At 42.0% G+C, this 23,051-nt stretch overlaps 1 protein-coding gene across 5 annotated transcripts in view; it reads right to left on the bottom strand.

Annotated features, from left to right (window-relative positions):
• The window catches only part of atrx (ATRX chromatin remodeler), a 245,380-nt gene that overhangs the window by 184,544 nt on the left and 37,785 nt on the right, over window positions 1-23,051 (bottom strand). For 3 of the 5 annotated variants that reach the window (XM_072595413.1, XM_072595410.1, XM_072595411.1), the window contains one exon: window positions 18,187-18,299. The exons of the other annotated variants lie outside the window; for them this stretch is intronic. Coding sequence is in view for 2 of the 3 variants with exons in the window: in XM_072595410.1 (XP_072451511.1) it covers window positions 18,187-18,299 (113 nt within the window). In the remaining variant the exon portion in view is untranslated. The remainder of the gene's footprint in view (window positions 1-18,186; window positions 18,300-23,051) is intronic. 5 annotated transcript variants of the gene reach the window in all.

The raw sequence follows: 23,051 nt of genomic DNA, 5'->3' as shown, positions 1-23,051 counted from the left end.
CTCAAACACCCAAAATTTTTTCCCAACCTCCATCTTGGATTACCCAGAATCCAAAAGATCAAGGATTAGTAAAATACTGGAAAAACCTCCATCATTCTATGAGGTAAAAACAATGACTGCAGATGCTGGAAACCAAATTCTGGATTCGTGGTGCTGGAAGAGCACAGCAGTTCAGGCAGCATCCAAGTAGCTTCGAAATCGACGTTTCGGGCAAAATCCCTTCATCAGGAATAATTCTATACCTTGCAATGGAGACTTATGGCACAATATTATTTGGCAATTTAAGTGTTAAAGTAGATGGAAGTGTGTTGCTTTGAATTTCAATCGTATATCCACACGTGAGTTATGAAGGGTAAGATATAGATTCACGAATTCTGAACATGATACAAGATTGTCTATATATTTGTTTATATGCAGTAAAATAAGATAACAGTATAGAAGAAAAAGTAGGTGGAGGGTAAAAAGTTTAATCTATTTCTTATAAGTGTAATAAGACTGTTTCCAATAGTTCTTATATACTGTAAAAACAAAACTGATTTTTCCTCAGTTACTATACCATCCTCCAAACTTCCTCTGGCAGCTTGTTCCATACATGCATGTTAGCAATGTGGAAGGTGTATCTTGATACATGTGAATGGGAGGTGAACAGATTAATAGAAACTGCACATGAGCAATAAAGTCTGAAGAAGGTTTAGAATTGCTCCAGGCTTGGTGGGCTGAAGGGCAGGTTCTTGTGTTGTGTTGTATTGCATAAATTCATTGAAATTCTTTGAGGTGATAGATAAAGGACAGCTAGTGGGTATGATAGATTTAGATTTCTAAATGGCCTTTGACAAAGTGCTATGGAGGAGGCTGTTAACGAAGATAAGAGCCCATATTGTCAGAGGCAAGTGTGGCATGGATAGAGGATGGGCTGTCTAGCAGATGACAGAGTTCGAATAAAAGGGGCCATTTCCAGGACTGCAACGGTGATTGTTCCTCAGGAGCACTGTTCAAACTGCAACTATTGAGTTATATGGTAACAAAATGGATGAAGCAACTGAGGGTTCATTGCAAGGTTTGCAGATGACACGAAGATAGATGGAGGAGCAGATAGTGTTGACGAAGTAATGAGGCTGCAGAAAAGCTTGGACAGGCTAGACGAGAGAATAAATAAATGGCAGATGGGATACAATGTAGGAAAATGTAAGGCTATGTACTTTGGTAGGGATAATAAGGTGCAGGTTATTTTCTAAATGGGAAACACTTTGCAAATCTGAAGGGACTGGAGAGTCTTAGTCCAGGATTCTTTTGAAATTTACAGAATAAGTAGAGGGCTACAAAGAATGGACGGGTCCAAGAAGTTTCCGCTAATAGAAGGGACTAGGAACAAAGGGTGCAGCCTCAGAGTGATGGGATGACTCTTCAGAACTGAGATGAGAAGTAATTTCTTCAGCCAGCAGGATAAATCTTGGGAACTTATTGCTATGGACATGATTCTGAGATGCCGGTGTTGGACTGGGGTGTACAAAGTTAAAAATCACACAACACCAGGTTATAATCCAACAGGTTTAATTGGAAGCACACTAGCTTTCAGAGCAATGTTCCTTCATCAGGTGATTGTCACCTGGGACAATCAGGAATTGTCATCAGGGACAATCACCTGATGAAGGAGCGTCGCTCCAAAAGCTAGTGTGCTTCCAATTAAACCTGTTGGACTATAACTTGGTGTTGTGAGATTTTTAATATTGCTGTGGAGGCCAAGTCACTGACTATATTTAAGATAGTGATAGGCTCTCAATTAGTAAGGAGTTCAAGGTTTATAGGGAGAAGGCAGGGAAATAGGGTAGAGAAACATATTTGCCATGATCAAATGGCATAGCAGACTTGTTGGACCAAATGGCCTCATTCTGCTCCTACATCTCATGGTATTATGGAGAAAATAGGCAGTGAGGATGAGTAGTGTATATACACTAGCTCAGCGAGTCAGCAAATGGAATATAACAATGAAAAATTTGAGGTTAACCATTTTGGCAGGAAGAGGAGCTGAATTTTTTTTCCCAATGGAGAATGCACAACTTAAATGAAGTTGAAGCACAGAAGGATTGAGTTTTCATGCATAAATCACAAAAAGCTAACATCCAAGTTCAGTAGGTAAAGGGAAGCAAACAGAACATTGGCCTTTATTTGACAGGAATTTGAACATAAAATAAGGAGGTGTAGCTACAACTATACAACACGCGAGTAGATAATAGGATCAATACTGTTCACAGTATTCTAGAGATGACCTGCAATTGGAGACAGTCAAGAGAAGATTCACGATGTTGATCATAGTTATGAAGGGATTTTTTTTAAAGTTAAGGAAAATTATCCTCCACTGTCCAACTGTCATTATGGAAATTATTCACTTTATGCAAGATATATGAAAGAAAGATTATTTCCTACTTTGGAAATTTGGCAATAAATAAGCCATTAGTTTAAAAATGTAACAAAGTTGGAAAGGCTAGGAGCAATCTTTCATTAGCACTTTTCAGATAAGTACTGAGTGTACATTAAACTGCCCAAAGCATTTGTGGAATAAGAAAGCAAGACCCTAGCACTTAAAGAAAATACAAGCAACATAGTAAAAAGGGAATACAGCAGTCTTACTAGCTTTCTTAAAAGCAACCTGCTCTTGTGAACAAGCGTTTAAAGAACTTGCATGCAGATGCAGCAAACTATTAGGAAGGTAAATTTTATGTTGGCCTTCAAAACAAGGGGGATTTGAGTGCAGAACATATCATCTTAAATTTTATAGAACTTGTTAAGGCTGCACATCAAGTGCTGTGCAGAGTTTTGGTCTAAGGAAGAACATACAGACCATGGATGCAGCACAAAGGAGGTTCACCAGACTAATCCCTGGGATGGATGACGGTCTCTTAAGGAGAGATTGAGAAAACTAAATCCGTATTCTCTAGTTTTGAAGAATGACAGCATGACAGACAGAATGCTTCCGCTTGCTAGTGAGTCTAGAACCAGGGACACAGTTATTTTCAACCAGGAGGAGGAAGAAATTCTTCATTCAAAGGTGATGAATCTTTGAAATTGCCTACCAGAGATGGCTGTGGAAGTTCAAATCATTGATAATGTTCAAGATAAAAATTAATAGAGGCTATGGAGGTAATGCAACATAAAGTGGCACAGAGGAAGATCAGCAATGATCCAACACAATGCTGCAGATCAATAGTTAGGCTAAAAGAAACAGGAGTAGGCAAATTGTTTCTGCACCTTGCTTTGGCAGAACCAAATTTCTAAAAAGAAAACAGCAACAGGATACGACAGGTTATCTGCCAGGCCCAGGGTAAGGCATGTTTGGTTCCCTTAAGATTCTTACACACTTTATGCAACTGCAATACGCCAACTTCTGTAAACAGCCCCAATTTATTTCAGCAATACCAGATTTTAGAGGATCACTGAACACTCTTCATGATGCTTGCGGAGTGTGTCAAGTGGGGCTCTCCAAACAAGGAAACCGTCCTCCCTTTAAACAGGGTTTTACATCACAGTCAGTCAAACAAACAAGACAACCCCTGCCACTTCTCCATAGTCACATGCCACCCAAAAATATTGTAAAGTGATTAGATTATTTCCAGAAACAAGGTGTGATTAGATTATTCATTAAAACTGTGCATGATTAGGTTATTTCTCAAACTGCAGCATTTACAGAGTATGATTAGATTGTCACATCCTGCCTGGAAGACAGAAAAACATTCCTCCCCCCTGCCACCCTTAATCCTCTTCGTCTTTTAAAAATAATCAAATTTATCATGTTCCCAATTTACAACGGAGTTCCTAAGAGACATTTATTCAGTTGCCTTTGTCATGAACACTTTGAAGTAATTCCTATTATCATTGCAGCTTTTTACCCTCAAAATGTCCATCTCGTTCTACACAAAAACACTTCTGCCCCTATAATCATATAATCAACTTCACTTACAATAGCTTCTCCACTACAACATTTATGGTCATATTCCATTATTCCCCTTTGAACTCAATTCCTTTGAGTCTGCCCCTTGAAAATGTTCTCACTCACCATACAATCAAACTTCCAAAAATGTTGTCCACCCATTTGGCATAGCTGCAGATTTACTCATCCATTAACTCAGCCCTTTCTTTGATGTACAGCCCCAATGTCTACCATTCAGATCATTGCCTATTAGCACAGTCGTCACTCTCACATCATGTCGCACATACCTAGCACACAACTAGCTTAGTCATCCATAGACAAAACTATCTTGATCAATTTAGGTGTTACACACAGATAAACTGAAATCCCCATTCCCTTTCTTTACCATCTATAATTACTGCAGCTTAGTTTTGGAGAGACTGACACAGATATTAAAGGGCTAATGTGCTCCGCTGACCTGCAGGAAATGTCAGAGGCTAGGGTGGGATATCTCAGTCTTACAGGTAGAATGTCAGGAATTTACATTCCCATTCCCTGCAATTCAGAGCCATTTGCATGGCCACTTCCTAGTTATTCAGAAAAAATAATTACATTATCACCCCTTATTCAGAAACAAAGAAGAACACTGCAGTTGAAATAATTCACAACAGACTTGACCATTAAGGGATGATTCACATTACATAGTAATCTGGTCATCTCCAGAAACAGCATTATGCCTTGAGTAGCATGGGACTGTTGGGGGGGCACAGGGGTTGTCTTGTGGGCATTACTGACTGTGATGTAAAGATTTTGTAGAAAGGAAGGACTGTTTCCTTTGTTCAGGAAGATATTGACACAGCTCCACAAACGAGAATGTGCATAAGCAGACAGGGAAAGAGAGTTAAGTTTGAGTTTTGTGAAACAAGTGGTTCAGCTAAGCAGGACTCCGATCAGATAAGCACCTGCAGTTAACAATGGGGTGCTGGAGGCAAGGGTACTGGGTTAACAAGGTGAATACTATCCATTATGTAGAGCCATTTAACGATACTGGAAGCTTTCAGTTTACAAGGTCAGCGAACAAGGGTAAAAGTATCCATTGTATGAATCTAGTTAACAAGGTTAAGAACATTCATTGTATAACAGTAAAAGGGCTTGGTCTCTGCTACTGACATTTGCTAATGGTAACGGTCACCCAATTAATATTGATGTTGCCTTATCTGGATGCTCCTCCCTGTAAAATGACAAAATAGTTCATTGAGAAACTACTATTCCAGAGAAGACAGCAAACGCATTTCTGTGCACATGGGCGATGGTTCTCTCTCCCTCCAGGGCCCAGAATAAAGATAAGGAGGTAAAATTACTGTGTCTGAGCTTTTTGCATCGACTGACAAAGGGGGGGGTGGGGAAGTGGGGGCAGCGGCGGAGGAGAGAGAGAGAGAGAGAGAGAGAGAGAGAGAGAGAGAGAGAGAGAGAGAGAGAGAGAGAGAGAGAGAGAGAGAGAGAGAGAGAGAGAGAGAGAGAGAGAGAGAGAGAGAGAGAGAGAGACGACACAAGCCTTTCTCCAGAAAGCTTGTACTGTACTGTGCTGTGCTTGATAAAATTTTGGTTGCTCAAAGAGGTTGGCAGGTTGCAATTGCATCAAGTTAAGAAACTCAATAAAAAGAACATTTGATTGCAGCAATGTTTCCTCTGGCATTTATAGTGATTTGTATCTGCCGCTTCCGGTTGTCAGTTCCCACTGTCCGCTGCAGTGGTCGGTATATTGTGTTCAGGTCGATGTGCTTATTGATTGAATCTGTGGATGAGTGCCATGCCTCTAGGAATTCCCTGGCTGTTCTGTTTGGCTTGTCTTATAATAGTAGCGTTGTCCCAGTCGAACTCATGTTACTTGTCATCTGTGTGTGTGGCTGCGAAGGATAGCTGGTCATGTGGTTGCGTGGCTTAGTTGGTGTTCATGGATGCGGATCATTAGCTGTCTTCCTGTTTGTCCTATGTAGTGTTTTGTGCAGTCCTTGCATGGGATTTTGTACACTACATTACATTTAGCATGAGCAAAACCAATGTAGTGTACAAAATCCCATGCAAGGACTGCACAAAACACTACATAGGACAAACAGGAAGACAGCTAATGATCCGCATCCATGAACACCAACTAGCCACGAAACGACATGACCAGCTATCCTTAGCAGCCACAGACGCAGATGACAAGTAACATGAGTTCGACTGGGACAACGCTACTATTATAGGACAAGCCAAACAGAGAACAGCCAGGGAATTCCTAGAGGCACGGCACTCATCCATAGATTCAATCAATAAGCATATCGACCTGGACCCAATATACCGGCCACTGCAGTGGACAGTGGGAACTGACAACCAGAAGCGCCAGAGACAAATCACTATAAATGCCGGAGGAAGCATCACAGAAGCGCTTCACAGGAGGCTCCCAAACACTGAGGATGTCACCTAGACAGGGGACGAAACGTCTGCAACACAAATTCCCAGCTCGGCGAACAGAACCACAACAAGATGGCTTAATCTTTACTATTGACAGTTGATGATTGTAACGGTCACCCAATCAATATGTGTGTTGCCTTATCTAGATGCTCCGCCCTGTAAAATGACTTATATAATTCATTAAGAAACTGCTGTCCCAGACAGAAGATAGAGAACTCATATCTCTATCCACATGGGCGATTGTTCTCTCTCCCTCCAGGGTCCGGAATAAAGATGAAGGAGGTAAAACCTGTGTCTGAACATTTTGCTTTCAACTGAGGGAGGGAAATGGGATGACAGGAGGAAGCTGGGACATAGAGAAATGTTTAAAGGCAGAGGAGGCAATATGGAAATGAGACACTGGGACTAAATGGAAAACTTTAATGTCCGCGTGGAGAAATACTGCAGAGGAAAATACAAACACATCTAAATAGGCAATCTGCAACAATAATGCACAAAGAGGAATCAGTGTGTGATAATGAGGGAAACCCTAAGTATGGGCAGGTGCTGAGGAGTATGACATGAGTGAAAAAAAAAGGAAAAATTGAGAAAGGAAAGACAAAATAAGGAATCAGAATTGAAATGTCAAGCTGAACTTTCAAGTGGGAATAAAATGGTCTGCCGATATTGTTCCAAAATAATGACATCAATGTCCAGGAGGATTGGCAAATTCGGTCTAGTGCCCTGCCATATCAACCCCGATATCCTAACACTCCTGCCAGTGCCCCACCACCCCAGCCAAAGAATCAGTAACTATTATCCCTACTATACCCTCCGCCACCGCCCACCTCTCCACAACCTGATCCTCAGCTCCGGCAAAACGTTGACCATCCCCATCCTGACTATAACCAGACTTCGGAACGTTTCACTGACCCAGTCGCTTTCAGAACCCAATCAAATATCCAGAGTGTGCAAGGGACTAGCCATTTGGAGAGGCACAGGGCTCAGAACAATTTATCCTAAAGCACTGACACAGACAGTAGTAATGAACATATCAGTCCTCACCACTATGACCATTACAAAGGCAAGGGATGGCCCAGAAAGTTGTAAAAGGACCAGTCAATCCTAACCCTCCCCACCAAAGAAGAAAGGGGAAATATTCCCATCGTGTCTAACCCAACACCTGGAGCGGCATGTGAGGCCACTATGCAAGTTTACACTGCTTGGAAACCAAGAGATGTGCTTAATTATGGCCCCAAACCAGGCTTCAAACCAAAAAAAAAACCCCAAATGATTTTATTGATTACATTACAGGCATGATCCAAATGTTTCAGGCCACGCCTCAGGATCTTTACAGTTTGTACTATATGGCATCAACCCCGAACTAGATGGAAAACCCAGGTGGGAGGATGTAATGACTGGGTCAGAGCAGTTCCATGGCCAGGGGACCAAATCCAGGCAACTAGGGAGACTTTTCAAAGGGCCTTGCAACAAACAGTGGATATAACTAAAGTATTCGTGTGCCACCCAAAGCAGGGGGAGGAGGATTCAGATTTCTGGGATCAGTTCTGTTTCACATATGCCACCTGTGCAGGTGACACCACTTACAATGCAGGGAATCCCTCATCCCAGTTTAATGACCTACTGTTGCAGAATAGTTCAGAAGGGATTGCCACTGCTATCAGGATCAATATGGATTGGCTGGACAACACCCGCCCACAAATGAGATGGGGCACTACTTATTACTGGAATAGTATTAAAGACTCTAAAAGGATTACGGTCAAATATGAAATGGTACATCGTCCTCCTTATCAGCCCCGTTAGAGGTACCAATGCTCCTGTTGTGAACCCGGTCAATGGATATAGCCATGCATATACGACTCACCCGGACGGCCCCAAAGTGTCTCTATCGGTTACCCTACGCCCCTTCGCCCCCTTTCTGCAACCACAAGTCGCTCCCCACCCCATGGTAGCCTGCCCCATCTGGAAACACAAACGTCAGCACAGGACTGTTTTAACGGTGGTGCCAGGCATCACTGGCAGTGAGAATATCCACTAATACAGCAGCAATACAGACCCCAGAACAGGAGACCACCTTTCTCAGCCTGACTATCCGCCCTTCCAATTTACCCCATATTGACTAATGGCTCTGGAGGATGAACAAATACTGAGCTGAAAAATGTGATGCTGGAAAAGCGCAGCAAGTCAGGCAGCATCCAAGGAGCAGGAGAATCGACGTTTCGGGCATAAGCCCTTCTTCAGGAATGAGGAGGGTGTGCCAAGCAGGCCAAGATAAAAGGGAGGGAGGAGGGACTCGGGGAGGGGCGTTGGGAATACGATAGGTGGAAGGAGGTCAAGGTGAGGGTGATAGGCCAGAGAGGGGGTGGGGGCGGAGAGGTCGGGAAGAAGATTGCAGGTCAAGAGGGTGGTGCTGAGTCTGAGGGTTGGGACTGAGATAAGGTTGGGGGGGAGAAACATGAGGAAACTGGAGAAATCTGCATTCATCCCTTGTGGTTGGAGGGTTCCTAGGCGGAAGATGAGGCGCTCTTCCTCTAGGCTTAGTGTTGCCATGGTCTGGTGATGGAGGCGGCCAAGGACCTGCATGTCCATGGTGAAATGGGAGGGGGAGTTAAAGTGTTCAGCCACAGGATGGTTGGGTTGGTTGGTGTGGGTGTCCCAGAGGTGTTCTCTGAAACGTTCCACAAGTAGGCGGCCTGTCTCCCCAATATAGAGGAGGCCACATCAGGTGCAGCGGATGCAGTAAATTATGTGTGTGGAGGTGCAGGTGAATTTGAGACGGATATGGGAGGATCCCTTGGGGCCTTGGAGGGAAGTGAGGGGGGAGGTGTGGGCGCAAGTTTTGCATTTCTTGCGGTTGCTGGGAGTGGAGGTTGAATTGGGGGGGGGGGGGGGGGGGGGGGGGGGGTGTGGACCTGACGGAGTCGCGGAGGAAGTGGTCTTTCTGGAACACTGATAGGGGAGGGGAGGGAAATATATCGTTGGTGGTGGGGTCTGTTTGGAGGTGGCAGAAATGACGAAGGATGATACGATGTATCTGGAGGTTGGTGGGGTGGTAGGTGAGGACCAGTGGGGTTCTGTCCTGGTGGCGATTGGAGGGGAGGGTTCAAGGGCGGAGGAGCGGGCGGTGGAGAGCATCGTCAACCACGTCAGAGGGGAAATTGTGGTCTTTGAAGGAGGTGGCCATCTGGGTTGTTCGGAATTGGAACTGGTCCTCCTGGGAGCAGATGCAGCGGAGGCGAAGGAATTGGGAATATGGGACCACCCTGCCCCCTGTTAATACGGAACCGGATGAACAGAGAGTCTGCTCGATTGTTGAGGGCTTCAAAATCCCCTTTATGATTGATCCCGGCGCCACAGCTTCAACACTTGAACTGTGAGCACCAACACAGGTTTAGGCTCTCACCCATCTTTATGAATCTTAGTGGCTTAACCAGGAAGAAGAGACCATATCCCCTGACGGAACCACTAACAGTTCAATTTGGCCTCCAGACTTGTACTGTCCAATTCAACCAAACCAGATTTAGGAATTAACCTAGCAGGAAGACATTTATTGTGTTCCCTCAGAATAGAGATTCTTTGCCTTAACAAAGGCATTATCATTAAAAACAACATCACGAAGAGACAATTTTGAATTTATTGCGTTTCCCCCACCCCCCCACCATGGCAAGCTGTCAATTTGAGGCTAAAGGAATTTACTCCTCCGTTGTAGGCCCCTGATCTCCATGCAACCCTTTGCTGTGATGCCACTGGAGCTTCCAATGAGCTGGCAACCACCTTTGCTCCCTTCCTAGGATAGACTGTCACGATAACCATTAGGGGACATTTTGAAGGCAAGGAGGGATCAACCCTCCTGGTGGAAGCTCCCATCCACCTATAGCATCAACCAGGATTGATTTAGAACATAGAACAGTACAGCACAGAACAGGCCCTTCAGCCCAAGATGTTGTGCTGACCACTGATCCTCATGTATGCACCCTCAAATTTCTGTGACCATATGCATGTCCAGGAGTCTCTTAAATGTCCCTAATGACCCTGCCTTCACAACTGCTGCTGGCAACGCATTCCATGCTCTCACAACTCTCTGTGTAAAGAACCCGCCTCTGACATCCCCTCTATACTTTCCTCCAACCAGCTTAAAACTATGACCCCCTCATGTTAGTCATATCTGCCCTGGGAAATAGTCTCTGGCTATCGACTCTATCTATGCCTCGCATTATCTTGTATACCTCAATTATGTCCCTTCTCCTCCTCCTTTTCTCCAATGAAAAAAGTCCAAGCTCAGTCCGAGCTCCCCATATCACTGTGAAGAATGGAATTAAAGAAAAAGGCCCTGGGATTCTTAGCACACTGTTTACAGCAGCAATCAGACTTGAGTGTCACTGACGTACCCCAACAGCTGACTGAGGGGGAATTTAACTTACTTTCAAGCCCCTTCACCATAGCGGGCATACTTTGCCACCATCAACCCCGACATGATCCCTCGAAAGAACCCTTTCTCGATCGCTGGTCACCCTTTAAGCATTAAGTCGGATACACCCCTGTGGAGCCTATAGATATTGAAATTATACCAGGGCAAAACCGCCTTCAATATCCCAGTAGCCCCTAAGACCAGAAGCAAAAGAAGAGATATCAATATTGACAGTCATTCCTCCAACAAGGCATTCTAGTTCCCTGCCAATCACCCTGCAACACCCCCATCCTACCTGTCCCAAAGCCAGGATGCTCAGAATGGAAATTAGTACAGGATCTCAGGCAGACCAATAGAATCGCCCAGCCTTTACACCTGGTCATGCCAAACCATGCAACGATTCTCAGCAGCACCCCCCACTAGCGCCTGCATTTTCACCCTGGTTGACCTACAGCATGCTTTCTTCACTCTCCCTCTAGCAGCAGATTCCCAATATTTGTTTGTCTTTACCATCAAAGGTCAGCAGTACACTTGGGAAACTCTTCCCTCAGGGATTTGTCCATTCGCCTACTTTATTCTGGCAGGTATTGCACCAGTAGCTTTCGGAGCTTCGGATTTTGGGTGACTCCACCATGTCCACTATGTTGATGACTTGCTCCTAACTGGCCCTTCAGAAACTGCTAGCATTACAGATACCAACTGTCTCCTGAACACCCTCCATTCTTGGGGGTACGTCATACCAGCCAAAGTGCAGCGCACCTAGCACCATGTCTTATGCCTTGCGCAGTGCTTCTGACTGACACAGTTAACCTCAAAATGTATCACACCCATCCTAGTGACTCCTCTGCCTACAAGCGCCATGCAAATGTGTGCTTTCTTAGGCCTAGTTAACTACCACTGACAGAGGCAATGGTATCAGCAATGGCAATGCCAGAGCTGACAAAGACACAGCAATAGGTCGCAATTCTCTTGAGTCCTCTGGGAACGGACAGGACTAAATCATTCACCAGCCTTGAAAACAACAGGCATACCAGACATTGTCAATGAGCAGCGTTTGCAGGGAGAACGCCGCTGACTCAAAAACAAATATTGAAGATGCAGGAGTGTTCACACTCTGCATCAAAAAGCCTCTGGATCACTCTGGTCAAGTTTGTATACCTGACATTTTATTACCAATGTTGATTGGCTGTCTTCATACTAATGCCCACCTTGACAAGAAGGGAATGAGTTGATATCATATTGCGTACCTGATGACACCCCCGATTGGCCAAGGCAGCCCAAAAGCATGTCAAATCATGTTTAACATGTCAGCAAAATAATGCCAATCAGGGGATGCAGTGTGTAACAGGGAGAACACCCTTCCCAGGTGGTCCATTCGAATGTATCCAGCTTGATTTCATTGAACTGCCATGAGTACATTGTTATAAGTATTGACTTGTTATTATTGACATATTTAGTAGATGGATCGAAGCCTTTCCGACCACCAATAAAGCCTCAACGGTGGTAACATTTACTCCTGACAGAGATCATACCAAAGTTTGGACTGCCTTGGTAGTTAGTTCAGACAATATCCCCCCACTTTGTCGGGAAAAAGAACAACAAACTATGTGAGGCTCTGCATACCCAACAGCAATTCCACTGGTATTACCACCCTCAAGCAGCAGGAATAGTGGAAAGGGCAAATGGGATTCTTATAACTAAACTAAGTCAATGAAACATTGCAACTGAATCAATGTACGCTCAGCCTTTTGGTTGTATCCTTTTTATGATGACCATCTGATCTGATCAGGAGAAAACTCCAGTCAGGAGAGAAACTGGAGATATAAACTGTTTGCAACTGCCAATAACCAGGTGGTGAAATTCTACCGGGCCAAAACAGAGTTTGTGTTCCTTCTCAACGGGATCTTTACTACAGCCAGCCTGACTCTTCCTGTCCAGAGAAGGCACCGACCTACTGCAAAATAGTAACCCAGCTATCAGGCTGGAGCTTTGTGCAGATTGGAAGGACCCAGTGACTGTGGGCTCTTCTCTAGGCTACGGGTTCTTGAGGGCACTATCCCTCAGAAGACTGGCGGGAACAATGACAGCAAAAAACCAAAATTCTTATTTGTGGTTAACCATCCTGAGAAACAGTACAATGAGGGCACTAGGCACAGTTAATTGAGAATTGGCGGAGTTGAGGCTCTAAGCAGAACAAACCAGACTATTTATTGGCCCAACAAGGTGGGGGTTTGCAACAGTGGGGGGCAAATGCATCACCCAGGTTACGGATGAATCATATAACATAACCCATGCCAATCAGTCTATTCAGAACCAACAGGATAATTTTAGACAAGGCGCTAATAACGGAGATGGTTGGCTACGATGGCTACAGGGAGGATCCTATCTACAGCATGGGCAAGTGATTTTTGTTGTTATAAATCATTGTATGTTGTGTGCCAATAACTTGCTTAAATACTGGCTGTAAGATTCTTAGGAATAAGATGGTTGTGCCTTTCTCATCCCCCATCGAGGTGGTTATCATAGCATGATAAAATGGCATTATGGGTTAATTTGCTCCGCTGATCTGCAGGAAATTGGATGTCCCGAGGCAAGGGTTGGATGTCTGTGTCTTACAGATAGAATGGCAGGAATTTACTTTGCCATTCAGAGGCATTTGCATGGCCATTTCGTAGTTATTCAGAATAAAAAAATTACATTATCATCCCCTATTCAGAAACCAATAAGAACACTGCAGTTCTAATTCTGACTACTCCCTGAAGTTAAAAAGACTATTCACAATAGACTTGGCCATTAAGGAATGATTCACATTATGTTGTTTCTGGAGATGATCAGGTCACTGCATTGCACCTTGAATGGCATGTGACGGAGAGTGGATGGCTGGGAGTTGTCATGTGCATTACTGACTGTGATGTAAAGATTTCATTATAAAAGGGCAGTTTTCTTTTGTTCAGGGAGATCTTCGATACGGCTCCACAATCCCTGCGAAGTGTGTTAAAGGGTTTCTCCAGAAAACTTGTACTGTACTGTGCTTAATAAAATTTAGATAGTTCACATTAGTTGGCATGTTGCAGTTGCATCAAGTGTGTAAGAATCTCAAGAAAAAGAACCTAACAACACGAGTTCCCAAAGCACATTTAAACACTACCTGCAGCAGAATTTTATGGATATAAACGAGGAGAAATGTTTATTCACATAATCACCCTAGCAAATTTAATGTTGCATCAAATTGAACACCACACACCCAAGGAAGATATAATTAAATAAAGTGGTGCCCTTCTCCAAAACATTCAAATCAAACAGAATAGTTAGCAATTCGTGTGTCTTTGAGAGTCCAGCAAGAGGAGATTTTCCTCACTCTGGAATGACAGTAGGCCAAATTAGGGTGGCTATGGTCAGATCTAGATTTATTACAGGATTCCTTCAAAGTGAAGGCCATTTAGCAGAACAGATTCAGAGACCCTGGTGGTTAACTTCCTTTCACTATAAACTTAAACTCCACCCAAATATCCAAGCCATTCCATTATTGAACCAATTTATTTTGTTTCTACTTCAATCCTTTCTAAACTAACCTTACCAGGAATCTAATTTGCTTCCTCAATCCCTTCCCAATGTAACTCTTAGGCAATTTATTTCCCTCTGTGAGCTTCCACTTCACCAGGATTATAAAATATTTTCTCATCTACCAAGCCCTTACTTTGGAAAGCAACCCTTTCCATCCTCACTAAATATTCAACCCTTCCATTCGCGTTTATGGATACTTAATCTCCCTTTCCGATCTTCCTTGCAATTCACTACTCTCACCCCCTCCTACCAGTTCCCGAAATACTAAAACCTTTGACAAGTTAGGCTACATCTGAAAGTGTGGCACCCAAGGAGCCAGAGTAAAATTAGAGTCAATGGGAATACAGGAATACTCTCAACTGGCACAAAAATTATGGTTGTTGCGAGGTGTTAAAGGGTTAATTTGGTCTGCTCACATGTAAGAAATTGGATGTCCTGGGTGGTGTGTTTTTCTGTTTTGCAGGCAGGATGCGATCACCTCAAATCTCACAATCGCTGCCTGAAGGGACTACCTCCCCCCTCACACGCTGCCTGAAGGGACCACCTCATCTCTCACATGGGTGGCATGCAACTATGGGGAAGTGGCAGGGGTTGTGTCTTGCATGCATGCATGACTGACTGACTGACTGACACAAAACCCTGTATAATAAGAGGATGGTTCCTTTGTTCGGAGAACCTCACTTGATATGCTCTGCAAGCATCGCAAAGAGTGTTAAGTGCTCCTCCAAAAGCTTGTACTTGCTGAAATAAATCGTGGCTGTTCACAAAAGTTGCAATTGCAGCAAGTGTGTAAGAATCTCAAGAAAGGAACCTAACAGTTGGAGGTCCGTCACCTGTACTTCAGGACATCTCTGTAAGAGCTCCACATGGGCACCATACGAGGCTGAACTATTTTCTGCGGCTTTAGTCAGGAATTTCTCTCTATCTTAACTGTGAATGTGGCAAATAACATTGATGCCACACAAACACTAAGCACATAATGGCATAATCATCATTCTGGGGGTTACTACTAGGCACAAATTGAAGTGAAATAGCTAAATACACTCCAAAGCTTCAAGGAATTCTGTAGTGTGTGATTCACCACTAGATTCACCAAAGCCAGCCCATCATCTATGAAGGCACAAATCAAGTGATGAAATACTCTACTTGCCTGTATGAGTGCAGCTCCAACAACACTCAAGCAGCTTGATGGCATGCAGGATGAAGCAGCCGATTTGACTGGCATCACAGCCATAAATTTTCACTCCCTTCAGCACTGCACTCAATGTACAGTCTGGAAGATGCACTGGAGAAGTTCAATAAAAGCTCCTCGAACAGCACCTTTCAAACCCACAGTCACTTCCATTTCGAAAGGCAAGAGCAACAGGTACATGGGACCACCACTATCTACAGGTTTCCTAAGTTATGCATTATCCTAAATATATTGTTGGTCATTCAGTGTCACTGGCTCAAAATCCTGGGAGTTCCTCCTAATGGGATTGTGGATGTACCGAAACCAAAAGATTGCAGATGCTTAAGAAAGCAGATTACCACTTTCTCAAGGGCAACTAGGGATAGACAGTAAATGCATGCCACCAACATTCCTGAGTGAAATTAAAGTTGCAAATGGCACTGCCATGTATCCTTGAGTCATTATCCTCCTTGAATTCTCTACAGCCTCCAACAATTATATAAATCTACTGCACCATCCAGCTCAGAGGTTATCTTAGTTGGTCTACTCTACCTATCCAACCATAGTCAGAATTACTGCACTGTCTCTCTTCTCAGCCATGCATCAATAGGCAGAAGCTGTTGATAGAATAAGGCTCAATGTGATGAACTGGTTAATGAAAAGCTTTCCACAGAATGTTATAGCCAAGTCAAACTTAGAATTCTGGTAATTAGAACTGGTGTGGTCACAACCACCTCTACTGACAACCATCCAGGTGACAGAATAAATGGGAATACTAACTCATGTTTAATTACTGCAGGTAATGTATAGGAAACACAGGCAACTGAGGTCAGCAATTTTCTCAATCAGCAAATTCATTTCACAGTGAAGAGAAAAAAAAACAGCAAAGGTGCATGACCTTATGCTAATCTGAAAAGTAAGGTCCATAAATCACAAAATATGAACCCAGAAGTTTCAATAGTTCATCAACTAGTGCCAAGCACACTCCGTAGTGCTTGAACATAGGAGAGCTCAAAAGGGCATACAAATAACTTGGGACAGAAGTTGACAACAAATCAGTAAGCAAAAGAGAAATCAAAATCAAATTACCAAGAAACACAAGTGTTATATCAACATGAATTCAACAAAAGAAAAACTAGTCCGGGGATTCAAACATGAGCAACAAAACTCAAAGGGATGACCTTCGAAAGATTTGAACTGGGGATAAAGGTTAAAACTAATGAAATTGCAAATCTAAAAGAATGAAGCCCAGCTAATGCTGGTATGTTTACCAAAAAAGTGTATATAGAACAAAGCCTGAGCAATGTAAATCTGCCAGTGTTAATTGGTACTAAAAATTGAAGGAGCAGCGTTCACGGAGATCCACCATCAACCAGCTCAAAACAGTAATACAAAAAAGCAAGAATGAATAAAATATATACACATCAGCCATCACAACAACCATGTGCTGCCATGAATGACAACTTTTAAATCAGACCTAAGGCAAGTCAGCAAGTGGAAATGCTCTCATAATTTGATACCACACTGTGAAACTCCTTAAAAAGGTTTTCACTACAAATCTGGGAGCAAAATCTGTCAGTGAAATGCAAGTTCAGTTATTTTTCTTTTAAGCACAGAAATTAGATGCAAATGATATTTGTTCCACAAGCATTCTCTTTTTGTTCTGTGCAGTCATAATCTCTTTAAAGGTACTGTATTTCATGATTAAAAATTACACCAGCCTCCTTATCTAAGCACGCAAAAGTGAATTTAAATTAATCACAGGTCAACTAAGTGAGAAAAGTCTTCACTAAACTATTGTGCAACTATGGTAAATTCATCAACATTCCGGATTGATTATATTATGATCCCATCTGATATGATGATTGATCAAGTCAAGATTCCAGATAGAAGCTCGGTTTGATAGGTGCTATTTCAATCTATTAAACAAGGTCATGATTCACTGAAACACAAGTACGCAAAGATCTGATTTTAAGAACAAAACAGAAGAAGTTTATTATACAAAAGAAATTTAAAAAAAACTATGAATATTTAAAAGATTTCCAAACAAGAGCACAATATTGCATCTAACCTAACGTCATATTATAATATGCAAAACACCAGAGAGAATTTTCCTCTTTACCACAGCTCTAGATCTGACTTAAACTGTTATTTTCAATTCCTGGTCTTGACAACTTGACAGTTCTTCCTTCTGCCATCCTGCCCTAGACTCTTCCAAAGAGGAAAAACTCTCTCCATATCTACCCTGTGAATCCCTTAAGAATCTTACTCGTTTCAGAAAGGTTTCCTCTCATTCTCCTAAACTCAAATGAGTAAGCCCAAATTATTCAACCACTACTTCTAAGAAAGCTCCAAATCCAAGATGAGCATCCTTGACTGCCCCAAATGCTAATTTATCTTTCCTTAGTTACATTGATTTGTTTGATGTTGGATCCTAAAATTCTCTCAATGTAAATGCCTAACACCATTTCAGCAACTCCCCGCAAACTTGTTCAAAACAAAAAGCTGCACAGATATTGATGAGTCCATCATTAAGCCCCCTCATACAAAAATCCATAAGCCACTAACTAAAAATTGAAACTTAAATAAATGACATTAAAATATATATAAAACACACATCATAGACCATAATTAGCAAAAAGGATCCACTGCATCTTATTGATTGATCATGAAAAAAAAAGTTACCTGAAAACTGATTTAGACAGAGCTTTGGAGAGGATACAGTTTCTTCGCCTTGTTCTGTTGATTGAGCCAAATATTCATGAAGCTTCTGCACTAATGTATTCAGCTTGCTTTCACTGTAAAAGGAAGTGTTATATATATTTTTATAAAGTACTATGTTGTCCAATGTATTTGCATTTCTTCAGAGTGCAGCTACAGATTCCCAATATAAGCAAATGAGGAGAGAAAGGCATTTAAAAAAAAACTATTCTGGCAGCCAACAACAAAATGGACCATCACAGATTTTCAGAAAGACAATATGCCTTCCCAGGTGATCAGAAAATAGTGTATAATGTACGTCAGCAGTTTTCAACCATGATGCCATGAAAACTGTCAAAATCTGCAATGAAATTCTGCACAAAGGTCATGAAAACCAAACTTAATTTTTCCATCAAACAACAAAAAAAAGATTCTGTACCTTTCTCCACAGTAAATACTGATGCAAAATATTTGTTTAGGATTTCACCCATCTCCTGTGGTTCCATACAGACAGCTATGTTGATCTTTAAGGGGTTCTACTGTCTCCCTAGTTATTCTTTGCCTTTAATATACTTGTGGAATCACTTTGGATTCTCTTTAACCTAATCTGCTAAAGTGATTCTCATGACATCCTGACTTCCCTCAAGTTTATTCCGACTGCCCTTATACTCAAGGGATTCACTTGATCCTAGCTATCTATACTTGGCATATGCCTCCTCCTTTTTCTTGACTACAGCCTCAACATAAAGTTATCCTGCCTGCCTTCCCCTTCATGCTAGCCCTGAACTTCTCACTTTTGAAAGACTCCCACTGTGAACAGCAGCCCCCGCCCCAATCAACTTTTGGAACTTCCTGTTTAATCCCATCAAAATTTGTCTACTCCCAATTTAGAACATTAACTTGTGGACCAGGCCTATCCTTTTCCAGAACTATTTTAAAACTAATAAAATTAAGGTAACTGGTCCCAATGTGCTCTCTCACCAACACCGCAGTTACTTGCCTTGCTTCCAAGAGGTGGTTGAGATTTGCCCTTCTCTAGTTGCAGTAAGGCTTCTACTCTCATATTTCAACACCCTTGAAATAAGAGGCAAACATTCCATTCGCCTTTCTGATTACCTACTGCACCTGTGTGTTGGCTTTGTGTTTCTGTACAAGCACCAAGTCCTTTGCAACTTCCTGCAATTTTTCTCCATTTAAATACAAGCTTTTCCTAGGTTACAAACGCCTTGTGATGTCGACCCGACCTCCGTAAAGCCTTTTTTTTTAAAAAAATAAAGTTATATACAATGGTTCATACCAATGGACAGGCCAGTTTGGTATTTTATACTTATACACATATATTCTCAATTATAAATACTGTACTGAAATTACATTACGTATTATATTTAAGGTGTTTTAGGCAAAATATATACTCTGACAAACGTTTGACGAAATGACTCTAGATGTGAACTGTATGCAACTGTTCCGACTTCCATACAAATTCGACTTATGAACAGAGGTAAAAACAGAACTCATTCATAACCCAAGGACTTTTTGTTCTGCCTTCTTTCTTGCTCTCCCAATCAATCATTCCTTTGTTCTCCCTTCTGAAATGCACAACTTCACATTCTCCCCTACTGTCCTCCATTTGACAACTTTTTGCCCACTTACTTATCAATATTGCTCTGGAAACTTTGTATTTCTTCCAACTGCTTTTCCACCTATTTTTCCATCACCTGCAAATTTGGCAACATGACATTCACTTCTTTCTGCAACTAATTCATAATGTAAATAACTGGTCTTAACACTTATCCCTGCGGAACCCCACTTGTCAACGGCCATCAATCCGGGAAAGAGAACTCCTTCTCCCCACTTACTGTTTCTTGTCCACAAGCCAATTCTCTATCCATGCCAACATACTATCCATGGGCTCTTCTGCCTTAATCTCTCGTGAAGTACCTCGTCAAACACCTTCTCAAAGTCAGAATAAGTTTATTGGTTCCTGTATGTCCACTTTGGCTGAGACTTCAAAACGTTCTGATAAAATAGTCGGATACGATTTTCCTTTCATGAAGCCAGACTGCTTGATTAGATGATTTTCCAAATGTGCTCTTACTTCCCTTGTATTTTGTTCAAAGCTTTTCCAATAGATGTTAGGCTAATCAGCATTTACTTAGCCACCTTCTACCTCACGGCCAAATAGGGTGTCACTTATCCAGCATCCAAAGATTTTTGGAAAATTACATTAATGCACATTATTCCTGTAGCTACCTCTTTTCAGATCCTAGGATGCAAGCCATCCAGATGAGGGGACATATCTGCCTTTAGTTTATGTAATACTCTTTCTTTAGAAGTGGAAATGGTATTTACTTTCTTCCCCATATTCAATAGTAATAATAGGATGTTTGGAGTATATTCCACTGTGAGGACCGACACAAAATCCCTGTTTAACTCCTCTGCCATTCCTTGTTCCCCAGAACTACCTCTCCAGATTCATTTAAGGTACCGTGTTCACTTTGATCCCATCTTGCTTTTTATGTATTAGATTAGATTTGATTAGATTCCCTACACAATGTGGCCTTCGGCTCAAGAAGTCCACACCGATCCTCCGTAGAGTAACTCACCCAGACCCATTCCCTATATTTATCCTGACTAATGCACCTAACTATGGGCAATTTAGCATGGCCAATTCACGTTACCTGCACATCTTTGGACTGAGGGGGGAAGCCAGACCACCCAGAAGAAACCCACACAAACACGGGGAGAACGTGAAAACTCCACACAGACAGTCGCCCGAGGCAGGAATTGAACCTGGGTCCCTGGTGCTGTGAGGCAGCAGTGTTGACCACTGAGCTACCGTGCTGCATTGTTAGTTTGTGTATCCCTCACTAATTTGCCCTAAGTTTATTTTCTATCTTAATTATCTTTTTAATCTTCCTTTGCTGGATTCTGAAATTATGCCAATCTTCAGGGTTACCACTGAATTTGGCCTCCTTAATATTTTTTCTTACAAGTTTATACTCTCTACTTCCTTGGTTCGCTACAGTTAGTTAGAATCTTTCCTCCTATGTCAGATATACATGTTTTGCTCAGTCATGAATTAACTCCTTAAATGTCAACCAATGCTTCTTACTGTTATTTCTGCTAATCTATCAATAACTCTGTTCCCACTTCAGTCAAAGCAAAACGCTCAAGTGTAATTTTACCTCCATCTTTATTCCGGGCCCTGGAGGGAGAGAGAATGATCGCCCATGTGCACAGAGACATGAGTGCATGGTCTTCTCCAGAACAGCTGTTTCCCAATGAACTATATAGTCATTTTACAGGGAGGAGCAGCCAGCTAAGGCAACATATATTAATTAGGTGATCGTTACAATCAACGAGTATCAATAGCAGAGACCAAGCCCCTTACTGTTATACAAGGGATGTTCTTAACCTTGTTAACTGGATTCACAGTGGATACTTTTCCCTTTGTTAAGTGACATTACATACGGAATGCTACCTCATCTTGTTAAATGGCTCTACATAATGAATGCTTTTCTACCTTGTTAACCCATTACCCTTGCCTGCAGCACCCCATTGTTAAGCGCAAGTTATCTGATGAGTCATGCTCAGCTGAACCTCTTTTTAAAAAAACTCAAAACGTAACTCTTCCCCTTCCTGCTTATACCCTATACACATTCTCATATCCTCATTTCATTTATATTTACCTTAAGTTAAACGCAGTTATTTCTGAGCCACGTTTCTCATTCTCAAACTAAGTATTAAATTCTATCATGTTATGAGTGAAAGATCTCCTGGAAGTAGTACAAGTAATTTATCAAACCTGCCTCATTACCAGATCCAAAAATAGCCTGCTCCCTGATGCACTCTTTGAATTCATTATCGCAGCTACCTTTTCTAATTTGATTAACCCAATCAACAAGCAGCTTAAAGTCAACCATAATTATGCTACTCTTTTAATATACTCGTTATTTGTTAATTCATAACCTTTACCACAAAGTGGCTGTTTGGGGGTCTGTACATTACTCCTTCCAATGTCTACATTCCTTTGCTGATTTTTACCTCTACCCCAATGGACTCTATCATCCGAGCTTATAATGTCTCTCTCAACACTCATTTCATTTCTTATTAACTGTGCTACCCCACCACCATTTACAGACCTCCTGTCCCTCCAAAAAAAATAAGAAATACCCCTCAATGTTCAGCTCCCAGTTCTTGATCTCCTTGTAACCACGTTTCTGTAATGGCTGAAATCATATTCATTTGCCTCAATTTGTGCCATCCATTTGTCGACCTTATTCCAAATGCTCTGTGCATTGAAATACTAAGACTTTTAAGTTTATTCTATTATTGAACTTCCTTACAATTTTATGGCTACTTGGTATAAATATGGCACTTGCATTCTGTCCCATCCTTTTAATTTTTGCTAATAATCAGCCCCATCATCTACTTTCTCCTTTGATTTTAAAAGTTTCCCATGCAACTGAAGCCCCATCTATTTAGTTTAAAGCCCAATCTGCAGTCCTAACCATTTGATGTGTCAGGACTCTGGTCCCAGCATGATTGAGGTGGAGACCATTCCATTAGAATAAACTCTTCACCCCTCCCCCAAGTACTGGTGCCAATCTTATGAATCTGAACCCATTTCTCTATACCAATCTTTCAGTCACACAGTTACCCCATAAATCTTGTTGGCCCTGGGCCAATTAGCTGGTTGCTCAGATAATAATCTGAAATTACCACCTTTTTGTACACTATCTAATTTAGCCACAAGCTTCTCATATTCCATCTTTTTTCCTAAATTTTTGGTTTCTATATGGGCTTAAAAGAATCTTTCCTTTCCCAATCCAAGTTCCTCTGCAGCCCAG

The sequence above is a fragment of the Chiloscyllium punctatum genome, chromosome 25 (assembly GCF_047496795.1).
Source record: "Chiloscyllium punctatum isolate Juve2018m chromosome 25, sChiPun1.3, whole genome shotgun sequence".
NCBI lineage: Eukaryota > Metazoa > Chordata > Chondrichthyes > Orectolobiformes > Hemiscylliidae > Chiloscyllium > Chiloscyllium punctatum.
This window is presented reverse-complemented; position numbering and strand designations above follow the sequence as displayed.